General features: G+C 42.6%; 1 protein-coding gene across 6 annotated transcripts in view; it reads left to right on the top strand.

Annotated features, from left to right (window-relative positions):
- The window catches only part of LOC145401012 (membrane-associated guanylate kinase, WW and PDZ domain-containing protein 1-like), a 554,078-nt gene that overhangs the window by 530,135 nt on the left and 3,131 nt on the right, over positions 1-20,812 (top strand). For all 6 annotated transcript variants that reach the window (XM_080273379.1, XM_080273377.1, XM_080273382.1 and 3 more), the window contains one exon: positions 7,637-7,775. In XM_080273379.1, coding sequence (XP_080129505.1) covers positions 7,637-7,775 — 139 coding nt within the window. The remainder of the gene's footprint in view (positions 1-7,636; positions 7,776-20,812) is intronic.

The following is a 20,812-nucleotide window of genomic DNA, read 5'->3' as shown; positions in this document are numbered from 1 at the left end:
GAGTTGGTATCACAATACTGTCATGTAGTAACTTTTTCACTTCCATGCTCACTTCCCTGTTTCTTATCACTGCTTTCAAAGAACCAGCAACCTTTCTTCCCTGCTGTACCCTTTCAAGCACTTCACCCTCCAAACCTCCATCCTTACTCATCACACTACCCAAGTACTTAAACGTACTCGCATTTCCCAATTCCTCACCATCCAACCTCGCTGTACATTCACTGACTTCACCTCTCTCAAAGACCATCACTTTACTCTTCCCTACATTCACCTATAGATTCCGTTTCTTACACACTCTCCCAAACTCATCCAGAAAGCCTTGCAGCTCCCCTTCGTCTTCACTCAACAACACAGTATCATCTGCAAACAACAGTACAGGGAGTTTCCAAACACTATCCTCTCTCACCAGGGCCACTCCAACATCCACTACCCTACCTTGTACCTCTTTTATTACCCCATCCATGTACAGATTGAACAACCATGGAGACATGACACATCCCTGTTTCAACCCAACTTTTAAAGAGAAAAAATCACTTAGTTCACCATCCACACGCACTGCAGCCTTCTCACCATCGTACATACTCTTCACAGCATTCAACAACTTTCCACATATTCTTAACACTTTCCTCAGTCCTTGTCTATCCACCCTGTCATATGCTTTCTCCAAATCCATGAAAGCCGCATACAACTTCTTTCCCTTCTCTAGAAACTTTTCCACTAAAGATCTAAGAATGAATATCTGATCTACACAACCTCTTCCCTTCCTAAAGCCTCCCTGTTCTTCTCCAACTAATTTCTCTGTTCTTTCTCTAACTCTGTCAATGAGTATCCTACCATACACTTTTCCTATTGTACTAAGACAAATGCCCCTATGATTACCACACACTTCTTTTTCCCTTTTTCCTTTGTACAAGGGAATAATTATACCTGACTTCCAATCCTCCGGGACTCTACCTTCCTCCCAGGCCAATCTCCGCATCTTCCACATCCATTCTGCTACTATCTCTCCCCCATGCTTCAGCATTTCACCACACACTTCATCAATTCCTGGGGCTTTCCCCGATTTAACTTTCGTCATTGCTTCCACAACTTCTATCCTACTGATTTCTTCTTGTCTTCTCACCTCCCTCCTTCTCCCAGCCATTCCCCAGCCACTTATACTCACATTACTTCCATCCTCTATGTTCAACAATTCCTTAAAGTGTTCTCTCCATCTGCTCACTTTTTCTCCCTTCTCCACTAGTAATCTACCATTTTTATCTTTCATTCCCCTGCTAACTTCACTTCCACCCTGTCTTACTCTTTTCACCTCTTTCCAGAACATTTTCTTACAGTCCCTCTACTTTACACTCAAATTCCTTCCAAATTCCTCATCCACTCTCTTCTTACTCTCTCTTACTAATCTTTTCACCTCTTTGTTTCTTTCTACATATAACTCTCTCTCTTCCGCCTCTCAACTTCTTCCACGCCCCTATTTCTCATCCATTCACTGTATGCTTTCTTCTTTTGTGCCACAGCCTGTCTCACCTCTTCAGTCCACCACGCTGTTCCTTGCACCCCCCTCCATCTTCTCTTCCTTCCACACAACACATCACATGCTGCACATATTTCTTCTGTAAATATCCTACACACACCTTCCACGTCTACCATCTGCTCCAATTCATATTTGCCCAATCGTTCCATCACTTCTCTCTTATACTCTGCCTTTTTCTCATCCTCTTGTACCTTTCCACTCTCCTTGCAACTACTCCTTCCTCCCGTCTTTTCCTTCTTCTATTCCTCCATCTTACTTGAATCCTAATTCACTTAGTTCACCATCCACACGCACTGCAGCCTTCGCACCATTGTACATACTCTTCACAGCATTCAACAACTTCCCATCTACTCCATCATGCTAAAACTAAATATTTGGTGACTATTTTTGTCCAAAATTGCCTAGTCGGCATCGCTGCTGACCAACACTAACTAGTGCGCCATTAGTTTCTCTTCAGCCTAACACCAGTTTGACTTGTTTTGTGTCACCTTGCACGAGGGGGTTAACCTGCACTTTGGACTTATTGATCACCTTTACTCTATATGAACTTCATCATAAGGTGAACAAAGGGTTAAATCAGCAAGGTGACATGGATGACCAAACAACCATCCTTCATTTGGGTAACCACAAAACAAAAATTAATACAGTAATTACCCAACCTGAGTTTGCCATAGCTCCCCCACCACCAAACACTGGATACAGTGAAATACTGTATCAGGTATGCTGTGTCTCAGGCCATTATTATACAGTAATAACAGGCATTTTTTTTTAGGTATTTTAATGAATACCTGTCTACTAAAAGTAATCCTTCAATTATCCAGATGTCCATTATCCAAACAATCCATTATCCAAACACTGATCTGGCTGTTCAAAACCATTATTTGTACATTTTCCATTTTATCCAAACAGAATGCTTGTATCCGGGTGGAAATTATGGCTGCACGATGCAGTTTTTATCATGTTACTGCAGGGGATGCCCCTGCAGTGGTGATAGCTTGTCTGCAGTTGATGAGTCTGCTTGGCTGTGGTTTATAGGTCTGCTTGACCAGAGTAGTGTAAAACAACATGAATAATTGTTGTATGATATACTGTAGTGGCCTTTTACAGTGGCTTTCAAAGTTGGGGTATGTACAAAGGGGGGCCAGTGGGGAAGTCTATTATCCAGACAGATCCACTATCCAGACATGGCTTTGGTTCTATTACATCGGATAATTGAGGGATTACTGTAATTGCTTACTGTATGGTGTGCAGATTATATCCATAAAAGCAGTTCCAATGAAAGAAAAGCATTCGGAAGCTGAATGCTAATCACCCGCCAGAATATTGACCCTGAGTGCCCATTTTCAAACTCATTAAGATTTTGGACATTTCTGGATACCCTGAAGGTTTCAGGTTGATAGCTCAAGCTGTTCATGAGATATAATGGTGCTAAAGGTGGACGATAAAAACTAGTTGACCTTTGCTGACCATTTTGGTGACCTTCACCCCTAAAGCCCAGTTTTGAATGCATCTAAGATTTTGGCCATATCTTGATACCCTGAAGGTTTCATGTTGATAAATCAAGCCATTCATGAGATACAATGGTGTTGAAGGTAGGTGATAAATACTAGCAGACCTTTGGCAGCCATTTTGGTAACCTTGACCCTGAGTGCCCATTTTCAAACTCATCGAAGATTTTGGCCATATCTTGATACTCTGGAGGATTCATGTTGATAGCTCAAGCCATTCATGAAATATACTGCAGTGGTAAAACACACACACACACACACACACACACACACACACACACACACACACACACACACACACACACGGGCAAAATTATTATCGTTCCACCTTGGTTATGGCGGGTGATAAGAATACAGTAATGCATATAGGTACTGACTTGTATTTACTTGACAGCTGGACAGAGGAATGGCTAAGCTTGAAATTAAAAACTGGGGAATGGCTAAGCTTAAAATTAAATACAAATTTCATATTCTGTTTTCATATACTAAACTTTCCTTATCTTCAACTGTGATTTCCATAAAACTATGCCTCTGTCACAGTTACCCTCTGGCCCAAGATGCCTTATGTAACCTCAGCTTTTTCTCGCAATTATTCTCTTGTATTGAGGGTTTACTGTATAAAAACTATGCTTTCCATATACAATATAACGTGTTTTTTTTTTTTTTTTTTTTTTTTTTTTTTTTTTTTTAATGCAAGGAAGAAGGAACCAAAGGCCATGAGCCCTCAGTAACAGTTCCCTCCAAGAGAAAAACAAAATACAATAGAGAGCCAAATTCAAGATCCGATCATTTTGAGATGCCTGGACACACTGCGTTTGAAAGACTGGAGATCATAGGCAGCAGGAAATACAGACAGAGGGAGACAGTTCCAGAGTTGACCTGTTGCATAAATGAAAGACTGGGAGTAACGGTTAACTCTTGCATTAGAGAGTTGGACAGAAAAGGGATGAGAGTTTGATGCCAGACGGGTGCTACGCGCCCGTCGTAGAGGTGGAGGAATGCAAGCAGACAGTTCAGAGGAGCAGTGACCATTAAAGTAACGATAGAAAAGAGATAAAGATGCAATAGTGCGGCGAAGAGACAGAGGTTGAAGGGAGTCAGTAAGAGGAGGAGAGTTAATGAGACGAAAAGCCTTTGACTCCACCCTATTGAGAAGAGCTGTATGTGGGGAGCCTCCCCACACATGAGAGTTGTACTCCACACAGGGGCGGATAAAACCCCTGTATAGAGTCAACAATTGTGCAGGGGTAAAGAAAGAGCGGAGTCGGCTTAGCACACCCAATCTCTTGGAAGCAGATTTTACAAGAGATGTAATATGATCTTTCCAAGATAAGTCCCGAGTAAATGAAACCCCAAGCATGTTCAAGGATGATGCAGGATTAATCTGAATATTATTAAACATTAGTGGGTATACCTGTGGAAGATTTTGTCGGGTTGATAGGTGTAAGAACTGAGTCTTAGATGCATTAAAGACAACCATATTATTTTTACCCCAGTCAGAGATATGAGCCAAGTCAGACATTAGGTGTGCCATAGCCTCATCCCTTGTTTCTTGAAGTAACTGTTGAGATGGGCGTTGCGGGAACCGAATGGAAAGGTGAAGGGTGGAGTCATCAGTGTATGAGTGGATAGGGTTAGATGTACAGCTTAGAAGATCATTGATGAATAAAAGGAAGAGAGTTGGTGATAGGACAGAGCCCTGAGGAACACCACTGTTGATAGATCTAGGAGAAGAACGATGGCCGTCTACAACAGCGGCTATAGAACAACCAGAAAGGAAGCTAGCGATGAAGGCACAGATAGAAGGATAGAAACCGTAGGAGGGCAGTTTGGAAATTAAAGATTTATGCCAGACTCGATCGAAAGCCTTTGAGATGTCAAGTGCAATGGCAAAGCTTTCGCCAAAGTCCCGAAAGGAGGATGACCAGGAGTCTGAAAGGTAGGTGAGAAGATCGCCAGTGGAGCGTCCCTGATGGAACCCGTACTGACGATCGGAAAGAAGGTTGTTATAGGAAAGATGCCTTAAATTTTTCTATTGAGAATTGACTCGAAAACTTTTGAAATACAGGACGTTAAAGCAATTGGACGATAGTTGGAGGGTTGGGAGTGGTCACCCTTCTTTGGGACTGGCTGAATGAGAGCAAACTTCCAGCAAGAAGGAAAGGTACAAGTTGACAGACAAAGGCGAAAGAGTTTGCCTAGGTAGGGTGTAAGCACAGAAGCACAGTTCTTGAGAACAACAGGAGGGACCCCATCAAGTCCATATGCCTTGTTAGTACTGAGGCCAGTGATGGCAGAAAATACATCAGCTGAAGAAATTTTAATGTCAGCCATGAGGAAGTCAGAGGGGGGAAGTGATGGAGGAACAGCACCGGAATCGTCTAAGGTGGAATTGGAGGAGAAAGTCTGTGCGAAGAGATCTGCTTTATCAGTAGAAGAAACAGCTACAGAACCATCAGAGTAGAAAAGAGGGGAAGGATGATGAGGTAAAGTTGTTAGAAAGGTTTTTGGCAAGGTGCCAGAAGGAGTGGGAAGAATTCGAGTTGGAGAGTTGAGAGCATTTAGTATGGATGAAATTATTTTTAGCAGAGCGAAGAACAGACTTAGCACGATTCCAGGCAGAAACGTAAAGATGATGTGATTCAGGGGTGGGTTGGCTCCGGTACCTTTTGTAGGCCCTCTCCTTGTTGCGGACAGCATTAGAACAAGCGTGATTAAACCAAGGCTTCCTTGCGTTAGTCAAAGGATATGAGAAAGGAACGTATGCTTCCATGCCCGAAAGAATAACCTCCGTAATGCGCAAGGCATACTCAGATGGCTCACGGCCATGGAAGCAATAATCATTCCAGGGAAAATCAAAGACGTACTGCCTGAGGGCCTCCCAGTCCGCGGCTCCAAAATGCCACAGACGACGTTTCCCTTGTGGGTCCACAGGCCGTACTGGAGTGATAGGACAGGTTAAGGTGATAAGGTTGTGATCGGAGGAGCCCAACGGAGAGAAAAGATTAACAGAGTAAGCAGAAGGATTAGTTGTGAGGAAAAGGTCAAGTATGTTGGAGCTCTCTCCAAGGCGGTCAGGGATACGGGTAGGATGCTGTACAAGCTGCTCTAGTCATTAAGGATAGAAAAGATGTAGGCTTGTTCACCAGGTGGATCAGTGAAAAGAGAGGAGAGCCAAAGGTGGTGGTGAACATTGAAATCTCCTAGAATGGAGATTTCAGGGAAAGGAGAAATGGACAGAATTTGTTCCATCGTAGAAGTAAGATAGTCGAAGAATTTTTGATAGTAGAATTAGGGGATAAGTAAACAGCACAGATATATTTAGTCAGAGAATGACAAGAAAACCGAAGCCAGAGTGTAGAGAATTCAGAAGAATCGAGTTCAGGAGCACGAGAGCAAGATAAGTCGTTGCATATATATACACAACAGCCGCCTTTGGCTTTGAAATGAGTATAAAGGAAGTAGGAGGATACAGAAAAGGGTTTGCTGTCAGTTGCCTCAGACAGCTGAGTCTCAGTTAGAAAAAGAAGGTGAGGTTTAGAGGAGGAGAGGTGGTGCTCAACGGTCTGTATCTGAAACTTTTATTTTAGTTTCTAATTATTATTTATTTATTTTTAGATCTTATAAGTACATAACTAGCTTTAAAGGTCACTGCTTTTTCATATTCATCGTAATGGAGTAAAAATGGTACCTAAGCCTTCAACTGTATATATTAAGCCGATACAGGGAAGTTCATCCATCCATCCATCATCCAGTCCAGTGTCACCCCATGAGGAATGTAGGAGCCCAGGGCTAGGCAAATTGGTCCTGACATTTAAGATGAGTGTGACCAGCCTCACTCATCCCTGCATGGGATTAGATGAGTAATAAACCCCAACCACTCCATGGATATAAACCTACACAGGTTTAATCCAACTGGAACACCATAATTACCCACTCAACCACCAGGTGCCATAATTTGATTATATGGTTACCACCCAGCATAGTAAATGGGTTTCTGGTGTACAGGAAACCCTTTGGCTTGTCCGTCAGTGTTGAGTTACTCATAGGCAGAAGGAAGAGGAAAGAATGAAGGAAAGAAAGACAGAAAAGGCAGTGTAAAGTCGCCTGTAGGCAGAAGAAAGAGGAAAGAGTGAAGGAAAGAAAGACTGAAGAGGAAGGATCGAAGAGAGGAAAGGGCAGACACCCACAGCAGCACTATATCGAGTGAGTGGATGGCGAGCACCCCCACCTACCACTAACAGGGAAATACAACAGCAGAATAATAGTCAGGTACACAGAACAGTGTGAAAAGGGAGAAAAGTTATGAAGTATGTAGAATATTTATTTAATGAAATTCAGAATTATATATTGTAAGGTTGATGAAATACATGAAGTAAGGCCAGAAATATATTACCATCCATGTACTGTACATGACATTAAAATTCTATACTGCGTGTACCAGAATAATACCGGTACTGTCTTTTTACATTAATGTATTTTTAGTTATGTAATTTTATCTAATTCTTAGTATCTTTCCTTTTAAAAAGTTCCACTACAGTATCTTTATTTACACATATACTTGACATTCATTTTTCACTACTTATATCCGCAGGTTGGAGATCAGCTGATGGAGATAAATGGGCGCTCAACAAAGGACATGACTCATGCAGATGCTATAGAGTTGATCAAGCAGTGTGGCAGCAGTGTTTCCCTTCTGGTGAAACGAGGGGGAAAATTACCACAGCACTTAGGTTAGTGTTTACATACCAACTTCAGTTTTAGAATGGTCTAGTCTAGTCAAGCTAAGATGGGTGATATCCATTATTAATTGATTGGCAGTTCATAGTTCAACTAGGTTAGTTATTTAGTTTTCTTCATAGAATAATAGGTGCTCAAAATGCCAATATTTATGAAGGTCATGATGTACCAGAATCGTATTGGTACTCTCCTGCTGGTGAAACATGTAGTCATTTGATAGTGTGGAAATTGATAAACCATTTTATTGGAACTTTAAATTTGTTGCTTGATTATCATATTGCATTCATATACTCACTGACAGTTGACTGCATGTATGTGTACTATACAGCATGTAGTTAGCTCATTTTGTGTGCACCTAGTTAGTTCCATACACTCACATAATCATCACAAATCATGACACTTAAATAGGTATACTTGTAGAAAAGGTGGATTAAATTCAGCTGACTCTGCAGTCCATGACTGGCTACTCTTACATGACTTTTTACACACCCTTCCACCTAACTACCGACAAAGCTTCATCACTTTTGGGCATTTAGCAGAGTACAGTATTACACAAAATTATATACAGTAAACTTTCAGTTATCCATTGGTGCATCATCCAACAGGTGTAAATATCTGTCACAGCAAATGGGGTTGAATTTTACAAAGTTTGCGGGAAACTCAAAAAGCTACAGCTGCACCATTTATCAGGATTCACGGTCACCGAAACAATTCAGCACAATGAGTCTTGCCACCAAAACAATTCGGCATTGTGAGTCTTGCCACCAAAACAATTCAGCACTGTGAGTCTTGCCACCAAAATGATCCCATTAGTCTCACCACCAAAACATTGCTTTTGATATTGCCAAATTTGGCAAGTTTCTAATTTGTTACATGTACACTATGTCCCTATTTTTTTTCTTCTCATGTTCAGTATAAAATTCACCAACTACATATATCACTCCTCAGCACATTCTATACTCTGCCTCCCCTGCCCCCTCCAAATGTATCTTGTCCCAAACTGGATATGTGCCAACCCTTCCCAAAGGCTCCTGCTCTCTGTGCTCTCCCTCCAGTACTGTAATGCCGCATTGCAGCTGTGCTTATGATGGAGTTCTTGTTTTTGCTATTTTGTCCTTTTGTATGTGCTGGCCTCATGCCTTCTGTTGGTACATGTTATTGTGGCACCTCCATCGGCCACATGTCCCAGGTAGGTCCTCTTTCTCAGAAAGCAAATTACTGGGAAACTGGATGAGGGATGGACTGTAAGTCTGGCAGCCGAGTTTCTTGATGTCCTTTACACAACCCTGCAGGACATCGTGGAGGCATGAGAACAAGTCTTGCCATATGGGACTGAATGTGGGCAGACATCTAGACTTCTTAAATGGAAAATGTTGGCCATACACAAGCAACAGGATTTAGGCCAGGCAATGTTGAACTGGTACCACAAGCATGGTAGCAGTGGTGTTATGGTGCAGGTAGTGGAGCTCAAGGATGCAGTGGCAGTTGATTGATGGTCATACCAAAAATACAATAAAGGTCACTGTCCCTGTACAAGAGTAAAAACAGCACAAGGATACCTAAAATATAAAGACAGGAACTTAATAACAAATTAAAATAGTCACCTAACATTAAAGTTCACACACTACACTAAGGATACACCATAAAATTATGCATAAACAACAACTGTTAATTCATCATCATCATCCAGACCTCCTTTCCCACCCAAAGGCAGGGTGAGGAGTAGCAGTGTCCAGACAGCCCAAATTTGCCAAATCTCATGGGCTATGCTTATATTCACTCACCATTCAAGCCCCTGGAATCCTGGCTCAATGGGATACGCCAAAAAGATTCACCACGTTCTATTGCTTCACAAAAACGGATCCGATTGAGTAAATCTGAACGCTGCCACTTTAAAAAGAGGTGCCAGAATCCCTGATCGTGCACTTCTCCTCACAACATTCATCCAGCCAGCTCGATTTCTTGTCAGTTTCCTAGCCTCACCGACTTCCAAACCTCTCTTCCTCACACACACATCCACCATGTCTCTCCACCTTCTCCTTGGCCTACCTCGCCTCCTCCCTCCTTCAGTTTTCCTCAGACATAGCTTTTTCACCACTCTATTGTTATCCATTCTCTCCATATGATCATACCATCTCAGTACACTCTCTTTGATTCTGGTGTCCACTGACTTCCTCACTCCTCTTTAACGAGTTACATTATTTCGAATCCTATCCACCATCTGTACTCTAAATACAATACATTCCTCAGCAGTCCCATCTCCACTGCTCTTACTCTTGACTTTCCATTTTCTTTGCCACACCATAGCCTCACATCTATATGTTAAAGTTGGCACTAACACTCCCTGATGTAAGCCTCGTGCAGCTGCAACACTCAAGCGTCTGTTTCTTATCAAGGCCTTCATTGCACCAGCTACTTTTCTTCCTTGTGTCACTCTACTTTCAACTTCTTTTTCACATTTTCCTCTCTTTTCTGTCACAGTACCCAGGTATTTGAACTCTCTCACCAAATCCAGTCTCTCTCCATTCACTGTAACATCACACTGAGAGTCACCGTCTCTCTCAATAACTATCACTTTACTCTTTTCTGTGTTTACTCTCAAGGTACGACGCTCACAGACATCAGCAAAACTTTGCACTAGCCTACCAAGTTCTTGTCCAGTACTTGCAAGCATTACTGCATCATCAGCATACAACAAATTTGAGATATTCCATCCATCACCATTCATTACCAACGCCATCCCTCTCTTCATTACTCGTGTTTTTACTTCTCTCATCACCCCATCCATATACATTGAACAACCACAGGGACAGCACACAACCTTGTCGCATGCCCACACCAATCGTGAACCATTCACTTAGCTGCCCATTAACCCTTACACATGCTTCGCTACCATCATAAAAACTCTTGACAGCACCTAGCAGCTTACCATCTACACCGTACATGTGCAAAACTTTCCACAATCCCTCTCTGTCTACTTTGTCATATGCTTTTTCCAGATCCATGAACCCCGTAAACGCCTTATGGTCGTTCTCACCGCAAATATTTGATTCACACATCCTCTGCCACTCCTAAAGCCACCCCTGTTCATCACTCACTAGGACTTCTGACATCTCTCTTACTTTCTCTATAATAATTCTTCCATATACCTTCCCTATCACACTCAATAAACGTATGCCACGATAATTCTTGCACTTACTTCGCTTACCTATATTTTTGTACAGGGGTACAATCACAGCCTTTTTCCACTCTGCAGGCACAGTTTCACTCGTCCATGCCTTCTTACATATCTCCAACAAGCACTTCATTCCACTCTCTCCACTACACTTAAGCATCTCTGCAAACACCTCATCAACCCCAGCTGCTTTCCCATTTTTCAGCAGCTTCACAGCACTCTTCACCTGTTCGAGTGTCACATCTCCTTTCACTGCATTCCTTCACTCCACACCCCCAAAACCTATCATGTTTACAGCTGCTCTGCTCTCTCTATTCCCATTCATCAGGCTTTCAAAATATTCTTTCCATCTGGTCCTTACTTCATCTCCATGGGTTAATAATCTACCACCTGCATCCTTCACACCATCACATATTTTTCCTGCTTTCACGTCTACATTTCCGCACCTCTTTCCAGAATAATTTCGTATTTTCAGAGTAGTTCACATTCATTTTTCTTCCTAGATCATCATTTACCTCCTTTTCTTCCTCTTCACTAGAATTTTTACATGCTTCTTGCTCTCACTAGACTGAACCCCTATCCTGTAACCACTTTAGCCACTTCTTCCTCTTTTCCTCCACTGCTGTGTTAACCTCCTCATCCCACGATGCCGTACCTTTCTTCTTTGTTGTTACTCTTGCCGCACCACACACCATTTTAGCATTCCTAACTAAGCAGTCCCTATATGCAATCCACAGGCTGTTAATACTATGCATAAAACTAAACCTGACATAGGAAGCTTGCTTCCTCAGCAAATGAGAAGGTGGCTCCTCCTGTCATTTATACCTCCTCCCAAAGGACTGAGGAGAGAAGGTAAGACCCCTCTCCCACCCTAAACTTCAGAGAGGTGTCGGTGGCAAACATCTTCCAGGTTGGGATCTTCCCTCAAGAAGATGGCATTGTGTCAAGTGTCTGACCAGTCCAAAGCAGGTCGTGGCAACTTCCCAGTGACGAGGCCTGGTTGTGTAGTTCCATGGACTAACTAATGTCATCATCTCCTGTAGCTTGCTACAGGAAAGGTATCATATGTATGCTGCCAGGAGGGCAGGACAACAGCCTTAAGTATGGATGTAATCTCTGTAAGGGTGACGTTTGATAGGAAAGGTATCATATGTATGCTGCCAGGAGGGCAGGACAACAGCCTTCAGTATGGATGTAATCTCTGTAAGGGTGACGTTTGATAGGAAAGGTATCATATGTATGCTGCCAGGAGGGCAGGACAACAGCCTTAAGTATGGATGTAATCTCTGTAAGGGTGACATTTGATAGACGCATCAAGGGTAACTGCTGTCTTTGTTGCCTCATCTGCACAGTCATTTCCCTGGAGTCCAACATGGGCTGGCATCCAGCAAAGCGAAACTCACTGGCCATGGCAGCCCATGAGGAGGAACTTTTATAGAATTTCAATCACCATGGGGTATGGAGAGTTAAAATGCTCAAGAGTAGATAAGGGTGTCCTAGAGTCACTAAAATGAGTAAACTGCATCACCTCATAGGTAAGGGTAAGCTGAAGAGCCATCAGAATTGCTGACAACTCGGTGGTAAGTGCTACTCTGGCTAAAATTAGGGAAGACTAACCCCAAATCCAACAGCAGCATCAAACTTTGAGCCATCAGTAAAAACTAAGACAGACCCAGTATAAAGGGTAACATGAACTAAAAACTGGATGTAGACCACCACATCTGATGTCACAGACTTTGGGTCAATGACATACCGGTAAAATCTGACCAGATAACACCCAGGATGGAACAACCAGTGGTGGGCAGCGCAAACGAAGAAGGACCTTGCGCAAGCGCAATCCACAGTTCACTACCTTGCACAAGCGCAAATGTGCAATCTGACAAATATTAAGCTTGCGCAATGTCGCAAAGTGCAAGCGCAAACCATTTGCATATATTTTTGGGAATTACTGAAAAATATTGAGATATTTAAATAAAACAGCATACCTACTTAATTTTATTTCTTATTATTATTTTCTGTTATTTGTAATTTGTGCAAGTGCACAATCTAATACTGTATTTAGCTTGTGCAACGTTGCAAAGCGCTAACGCAAATCATTTGCATATATTTGTGGGAATTACTGTAAAATATATATTGGTATAATTAAATAAATTACTAAATTAGCAACCTGCCCACCACCCATGGTGACTGAGGTACAGTAGGTCATTGTCCGGGAAAAACTGCCTATATTTACCAAGGCATTGGCAAAGATCACGTGATTACTGTATCATCAACTCTCTCTCTTTCTCACTTCGACAGAGGAGGGAAGGAATGGAGAGTAAAAGAGAGAGGAGGGAAGGAATGGAGAATAAGGGAGAAAAGAGGAATGAAGTTTATGCCCTATCTCCACACTCAAGGGGACGCTCCTTTGCCATTCCCATATTTATTCTCTCTCTCAGAATAATGCTCTTTATCTCTCTCTCTCTCTCCCTCTCTCTCTTGTCTTGTCAAGACAATTTATTTAATATTTCAATATAGATATACAATAGCATATGTAATTCGTTACAAAAAATAAAAAATCATGAAAACATAGTATTTAAATCAAATATCCACAGCCTAATAAATTATTAGGCTGTGGATACTTGATTTAAATAATATGTTTTAATGGTTTTTGTAAGGAATTGCATATGCTAATCTTAATAAATAATGCATATTTATTATTATTTACTAATAATAAATATGCAACTAAGTTTGCGCTTGCACACCTGCTTTTTCATGTGCGCATGCACAAAATTGCGCATGGTCTCGTGCGGTGCGCAATGCACAAACGATATCACTGGAGCACAAGGGTGCGCAATTGCACTTTGCGCACCTGCCCAGCACTGGGAACAACAAATGTCTACACACCCAATACTGGAGTACATGGGAGACTGAGTTAAGTCATGACTTCCCTTGTGAGACAACTAAAGGACTAGGGAAATCTGGGATGGAAGTGACACAGATGTGTTAAGCTGCTATCACATGGGAATTCCTGGATGTCCAAATTTGCTGCTGTGTAAGGGTCGTTGACAGCCATGCTCTTTTTTTTTTTTTTCCCAATGCAAGGAAGGAGGAACCAAAGGCCAGGAGCCCACAAACTGTTCCACTGTTCCTTCCAAGAAAAAAACAAAACAATAGAAAAGAGAGCCAAATTCAAGATCCGTTCATTTCGAGACGCCTGGACACACTGCATTTGAAAGACTGGAGATCATAGGAAGTAGGATATATAGACAAAGGGAGACAGTTCCAGAGGTTACCTGTTGCATAAATGAAGGACTGGAAGTAATGGTTAACTCTTGCATTAGAGAGTTGGACAGAAAAGAGATGAGAGTTTGTTGCTGGATGGGTGCTATGTGTCCGTCGTAGAGGTCGAGGGATGCAAGCAGACAGTTCAGAGGAGCAGTGACCATTGAAACAGCGGTAGAAAAGAGATAAAGATGCAACAGTGCAGTGAGGAGACGGAGGTTGAAGGGAGCCAGTAAGAGGAGGAGAGTTAATGAGACGAAAAGCCTTTGACTCCACCCTATTGAGAAGAGCTGTATGTGGGGAGTCTCCCTACTCGAGAGTTGTACTCTACACAGGGGTGAATAAAACCCATGTATAAAGTCAACAAGTGCAGGGATAAAGAGGGTACAGAGTCGGCTTAGCACACCAAATCTTTCGGAAGCAGATTGTACAAGAGATGTAGTATGATTTTTCCAAGATAAATCCTGAGAGAATGGAACCTCAAGTATGTTTAAGAATGATCCAGGATTGATCTGAATATTATTAAACATTAGTGGGTACTCCCGTGGAAGATTCTGTCGGTTTGATAGGTGTAGGAACTGAGTCTTTGATGCATTAAAAACAAGACTACTTTACCCCAGTCAGAGATACGAGCGTAGTCAGACATTAGGTGTGCCATAGCCTCATCCCTTGTTTGTTGAAGTAACTGCTGAGATGGACGTTGCGGGAACTGAATGGAAAGGTGAAGAGTGGAGTCATCAGCGTGTGAGTGGATAGGATTAGATGCACAGCTTGGAGGGTCATTAATGAATAAAAGGAAGAGAGTTGGTGATTGGACAGAGCCCTGAGAAACATCAGTATTGATTGATCTAGGAGAAGAATGGTGGCTGTCTACAACAGCTATAGAACGACCAGAAAGGAGGTTAGAAATGCTGGCACAGATAGAAGGATAGGAACCATAAGAGGGCAATTTAGAAACTAAAGATTTATGCCAGACTCGATCGAAAGCCTTTGAGATGTCAAATGCAGTGGCAATGCTTTTGCCAAGGTCCCGAAAGGACGATGACCAGGAGTCAGAGAGGTAGGTGAGGAGATCGCCAGTGGAGCGTCCCTCACGGAACCCATACTGATGATCAGAAAAAAGGTTGTGATAGGAAAGATGCTTTAAAATTTTTCTGTTAAGAATAGACTCGAAAACTTTTGAGACACAGGATGAAACTTCCAGCAAGAAGGAAAGATACAGGTTGATAGACAAACCATCAGAGAAATTACCAATATGCCGGGAATCGAACCCGGGACTCTCATGTGAGAGCCAGGCAGCATACCACAGTGGGGGGTGGAGGGATGTTGGTTACAAGATTGTGACAACGTGAGTTAACTTTTACCTGGTCGTGGTGTAGTGGTATGCTGCCTGGCTCTCACCTGAGAGTCCCGGGTTCGATTCCCGGCATATTGGTAATTTCTCTGATGATTTTTCCTGTGTAAAAATACAGGTTCTCTCTTCATTCTGACTTGCCGTAAGTGCCTGGGATAGATTAAATGCATCTACTTGCCCGAGTGCCTGGGGGTTAACTCACCCTCTTCAGGCCCACAGTTGGGGGGCGGAGGGACGTTGGTTACAAGATTGTGACAACGTGAGTTAACTTTTACCTGGTCGTGGTGTAGTGGTATGCTGCCTGGCTCTCACCTGAGAGTCCCGGGTTCGATTCCCAGCATATTGGTAATTTCTCTGATGATTTTTCCTGTGTAAAAATACAGGTTCTCTCTTCACTGATAGACAAAGGTGAAAGAGTTTACCTAGGCAGGATGTGAGCGCAGAAGCACAGTTTTTGAGGACAACAGAAGGGACTCCGTCAGGCCCATATCCTTTGTTAGTATTGAGGCCAGTGATGGCAGAAGGTACTTCAGTTGAAGAAATTTTAATGTCAGCCATGAGGAAGTCAGAGGGAGGAAGTGCTGGAGGAACAGTGCTGGAATCGTCTAAGATGGACTGGGAGGAGAAAGTCTGAGCAAAGAGGTCGGCGTTATCAGTAGAAGATATAGCTAGAGCCATCAGAGTAGAAGGGAGGAGAGAAGGATGATGAGGGAAAGTTGTTAGAAAGGTTTTTGGCAAAGTGCCAAATGGAGCGGGAAGAATTCGAATTGGAGAGTATTTAGTACGGCTGAAATTATTTTTAGCAGAGCAATAAACAGACTTGGCACGATTCTGAGCAGAAACATAAAAAAGACATGATTCAGGGGTGAGCTGGCTCCAGCATCTTTTGTAGGCCTTCTCCTTGTTGTGGACAGCATCGGAACAAGCACGATTAAACCAAGGCTTTTTTTGCATTGGTTAATGGATATGAGAAAGGAATGTAGCTGTGGCCAAGCAGTGTGTGTGTGTCGTCTGCTATCTTGAACTCGGCAGTCAGAAGATAAATTGTATTAAGAACTGTTATAACTATTTTACTACATTTAGTAAACTTTGTATAATTTTTTTTTCTGTGACTTATGTTTTTGTTTGGGAAAATGGTAATCCATTGGGAGACAGGACCACCTTATTTTGCATTTTCTTCTGTTTTTTCTTTACCTTACCCTTTTATGTGATTCTTTAAGTGTTTTCTGATTGCTGTTTGAAGTTTTCAGTAATTTTTTATATCTTGAAAATAGCAAAAAACATTGAGTAAAAAAGATTGTTCACAGACAGACAAAATCTCGTTCATGAAGACAGATGGACACCATCTTAAAAAACCATTTTTGAATGAACTTACCCTTATCAGTGTCTGTTTATCCAAACCTAACCAAAATTTTCATGACTTAATCCAACCTTATTTATCCTAACATAGCTTAACCTATTTTATGCTAACCTTACCAAACATCCTAACGTATCCCTTATGTAGTAGTTGTTCCCTAGGCAGTCTGGCCGAACAGCCCTGGCCCTAAGGGGTGGCCATTTGAGTTAGTTGTTTTATGGGGAGGGGTACTAACTCTCCACCAACCCGCTTGTTGACACGTAGGGAACATGTAAGGTTTGGTTATATGGTTACCACCCAGCACTGTAAATGGTTTCTTGGCTTACAGGAAACCATTTGGCTTGTCACTCAATGTAAAGACACCTGTAAAGGAAGGAAAAGCATTAATAAGTGACAGGAAAGATGGGAGAAGTAAAATGCCACTTAAAAAAAAATATCTTTGAACAGATTCATGACTTTGTAAAGGTGTACAGATGTGCATTTTCAAGTATGAAGAGGATACATCAATACACAAAGAAAGTATCCCTTATGTAATCATACTTTCTTTGTGTATTGATGTATCCTCTTCATACTCGAAAATGCACTTCTGTACACCTTTACAAAGTCATGAATCAGTTCAAAGATATTTTTTTTTAAGTGGCATTTTACTTCTCCCATCTTTCCTCTCACTTTTTAATGCTTTTCCTTCCTTAACAGGTGGCTTTACATTGAGTGACAAGCCAAATGGTTTCCTATAAGCCAAGAAACCATTTACGTGCTGGGTGGTAACCATATAACCAAACCTTACATGCTCCCTACGTGTCAACAAGCGGGTTGGTGGAGGGTTAGTGCCCCTCCCCATAAAACAACTAACTCAAATGGCCACCCCTTACGGGATTATGGCGTCTGGCAATAGACAGATAGATAGATTTTTTAACTGAGCACGTGAGGGATTCCCCAGCTCTGTGGCACTGCAGGGATCCAGATTTTAAGAAGAATAACTGGGAGAGGTAGCAATTTGGGGTCAATTCGGCTTTCATCCCCAAGCAGTTTCCCGAGGACTGCAATACCCACTGCATAAGTCATTAGCTGGTTGTCCATTGTTCATGTCAATAAACACGTCCTTTGCCAGGGAGTCTGGACTAGTGACCCTGCAGTGTGGGGTGAACTCGAGGAACAAGGTGGCCGTTGGCGTGCACTGTGATCGAGAATGGACATCCAAGCTCAGTTTGACTATCCATTTTGCTCTGCATACCATGTCCACGGGTTCCCATATAATAGTGGCTTGAGGCACAACAAAAAACACAATCATTATTGGGGTTTCAGGAAGCCTTTGGAGTCTGTACCAACACCTCTCTATATGGGACTGATTCCATAATAGCCCTATCTCTCTCTTTCTCTCTCTTGTTAGGGCTGCCTGTCTTCTCTGTCAGCCTTGTTAACTTGCCACACTCTGCGTAACTGCCTACGAGTGTTGAGTATGCAGTACAATGACGTTTTATCATGTTTATTATAGTATTCAAGCGTGTTTTACTATGTTTTAGGGGGCATGGTGGCTCAGTGGTAGAGCATCCAAGTCGTGATTGGGGGATTGTGAGTTTGAGCCTCGCCTGGGACTGCCGTGTCGGGAGTGGTAGCGCGCTCCTGTAACCTAGCGGGACTACATGGTCATAGTTGCCTAGCTCAGGGATTAAATTCCTTTACTATGTTTTAAGTTATATACAGTACAGTTATAGGGTTTTATATGAGTTTGATCCACTCTGGAGGGGTTTGGGGAGGGTGTTAAATCAGCTTCCGACAGTACGTTGCCTTCTGTCACCCCTTCGGCCATTATATGCCAGATAATTGAGAGTTTACTACTACAGTACAGGAACTGAGCACATGTGAGTGCTGGGTGCAGAATGGTGAGGGAGGTAAGCGGTTTTGCAAGGTTCAGTGGGGCCTGGGTGGTGAAACAATGAGATGCAATGCCTCCTCCTTTCCACTGGCACCTATAGGAATTTTTCTTCTTTTTTGCCCATGCTAAATTGTGGTAGGTGGGGGCACTCACCATCCACTCACTCAATGTATTGCTGCTGTCGGCTCCTCCATCCTTCTTTCCTTCCATCCACTTCTGTCTTTCCTTCATTCTTTCCTTGTCCTTCTGTCTATGGGTGACTTTACACTCTCTTCTGTCTTTCTTTCCTTCATTCTTTCCTCTTCCTTCTGCCTGTGGGTGACTGTACACTGAGTGACAAGCCAAATGGTTTCCTGTACACCAGGAAACCATTTACTACGCTAGGTAGTAACCATATAACCGAATTTTGGCGCCTGGTGGTTTAGCGGGTGATTATTGCACTCCAATTGAATTGAGCCAGTGAAGGTTTATATTCAAGGAGTGGTTGGGGTTGCTTGCTCATGTGTTGCCACTCAGGGATGAATGAGGCTGGTCACTCTCATCTTCAATGTCGGGACCAACTGCCTAGCCCCGGGCTCCTACGCTCCTCATGGGGCAATGTAGGATTGGATGATGGATGGATGGATGGCCAATGCTAAATCAGTCACAGCTCAGCCACATAACTTTTTTGATACATTAGATTTAAAGTAATATTTAGTTATTAGTGGTAGGTGGGGGCACTCACCATCCACTCACTCAATGTAGTGCTGCTCTTGGGTGTCTGACCTCTCCTTTCCTCCTTCCTTCTTTCTTTCTTTTCTCTTCTGTCGTTCTTTACTTCATTCTTTCCTCATCCTTCTGCCTATGGGTTACTTTACAGTACCTCTTCTGTCTATCATTCCTTCATTCTTTCCTCTTCCTTCTACCTATGGGTGACTACACTGAGGGGCAAGCCAACTGGTTTCCTGTACTGTACACCAGGAAACCATTTACTACGTTGGGTGGAAACCATATGACCAAATTATGGCATCTGGTGGTTTAGTGGGTAATTATGGCACTCCAATCAGATTCAGCTGGTGAAGGTTTATATCCAAAGGCTGGTTGACGTGTATTGCTCATTCAATGCCACTCAGGGATAAGTGAGGCTGGTCACTCTCATCTTCAATGTCAGGACCAACTTGCCTAGCAACGGGCTCCTACGCTTCTCATGATGGATGGATGAATGGATTTAGTTATTATTCAGAACTGAAAAACACAAGAGACATTTTGTTTGTATTTTTAATTAGAAAAAGCTGCAGCTTGACAGTATTGTGATACCAACTCCAATGTATGGAAGTGAAGCCTGGACCTTGTTGGATGGACACAAGTCAAGAGTGAGAGAAGTGGAAATGAGTTACAGTATTTGAGAGGAGCATGTGGAGTTATATGGAGAGACAGACTGACAAATGAGAAGGTGAAGGAGCGATGTGATATGGATGTGATAGAAAGCGTTAGGAGAAAGACATTGAGGTGATTTGATCATGTGGAGAGGATGGAGAGTGAAAGACTAACGAGGAGAGTTTATGCGAGTGAGGTGGAGGCGGGGGAAAGGGAGGGGGAGCCCAAGGATGAGATGAAGGGTTGAAGTGGAGAGGTGTATGGGAGAGGGAGGTGTTAGCTAGGGGGAGGACAATGAAATGGTGGGGGACAGGGTGACATTGGGGCAATTTGTTTGTTGCCACCCCTTACGGGATTAAGGCGTCTGGCAATAGGTAGATTTAGAATAATTATGGTACCAGATGCCGTAATTCCCAAAGGGGTGGCTGTTTGAGTTTGAGTTAGCTGTTTTATGGGGAGGACCCTCCACCAACCCACTTGCTGACATGTAGGGAACACCTATGGTTGGTTATATGGTACCCAGCACTGTAAATGGTTTTCTAGCTTACAAGGAACCCTTAGGCTCGTCACTCAGTGTAAAGTCACCTGAAATGAAAGATGGGAAAAACAGGAAGAGAGGAGGGTAGACAGATAAAGAATGATAAAGGT

This window comes from Coenobita brevimanus, chromosome 54 (assembly GCF_032717465.1).
Source record: "Coenobita brevimanus isolate Jiangsu-jjx chromosome 54, ASM3271746v2, whole genome shotgun sequence".
NCBI classification, from domain to species: domain Eukaryota; kingdom Metazoa; phylum Arthropoda; class Malacostraca; order Decapoda; family Coenobitidae; genus Coenobita; species Coenobita brevimanus.
Note: the sequence above shows the minus strand (reverse complement) of the source record. Positions and strands in the feature narration are given on the sequence as shown.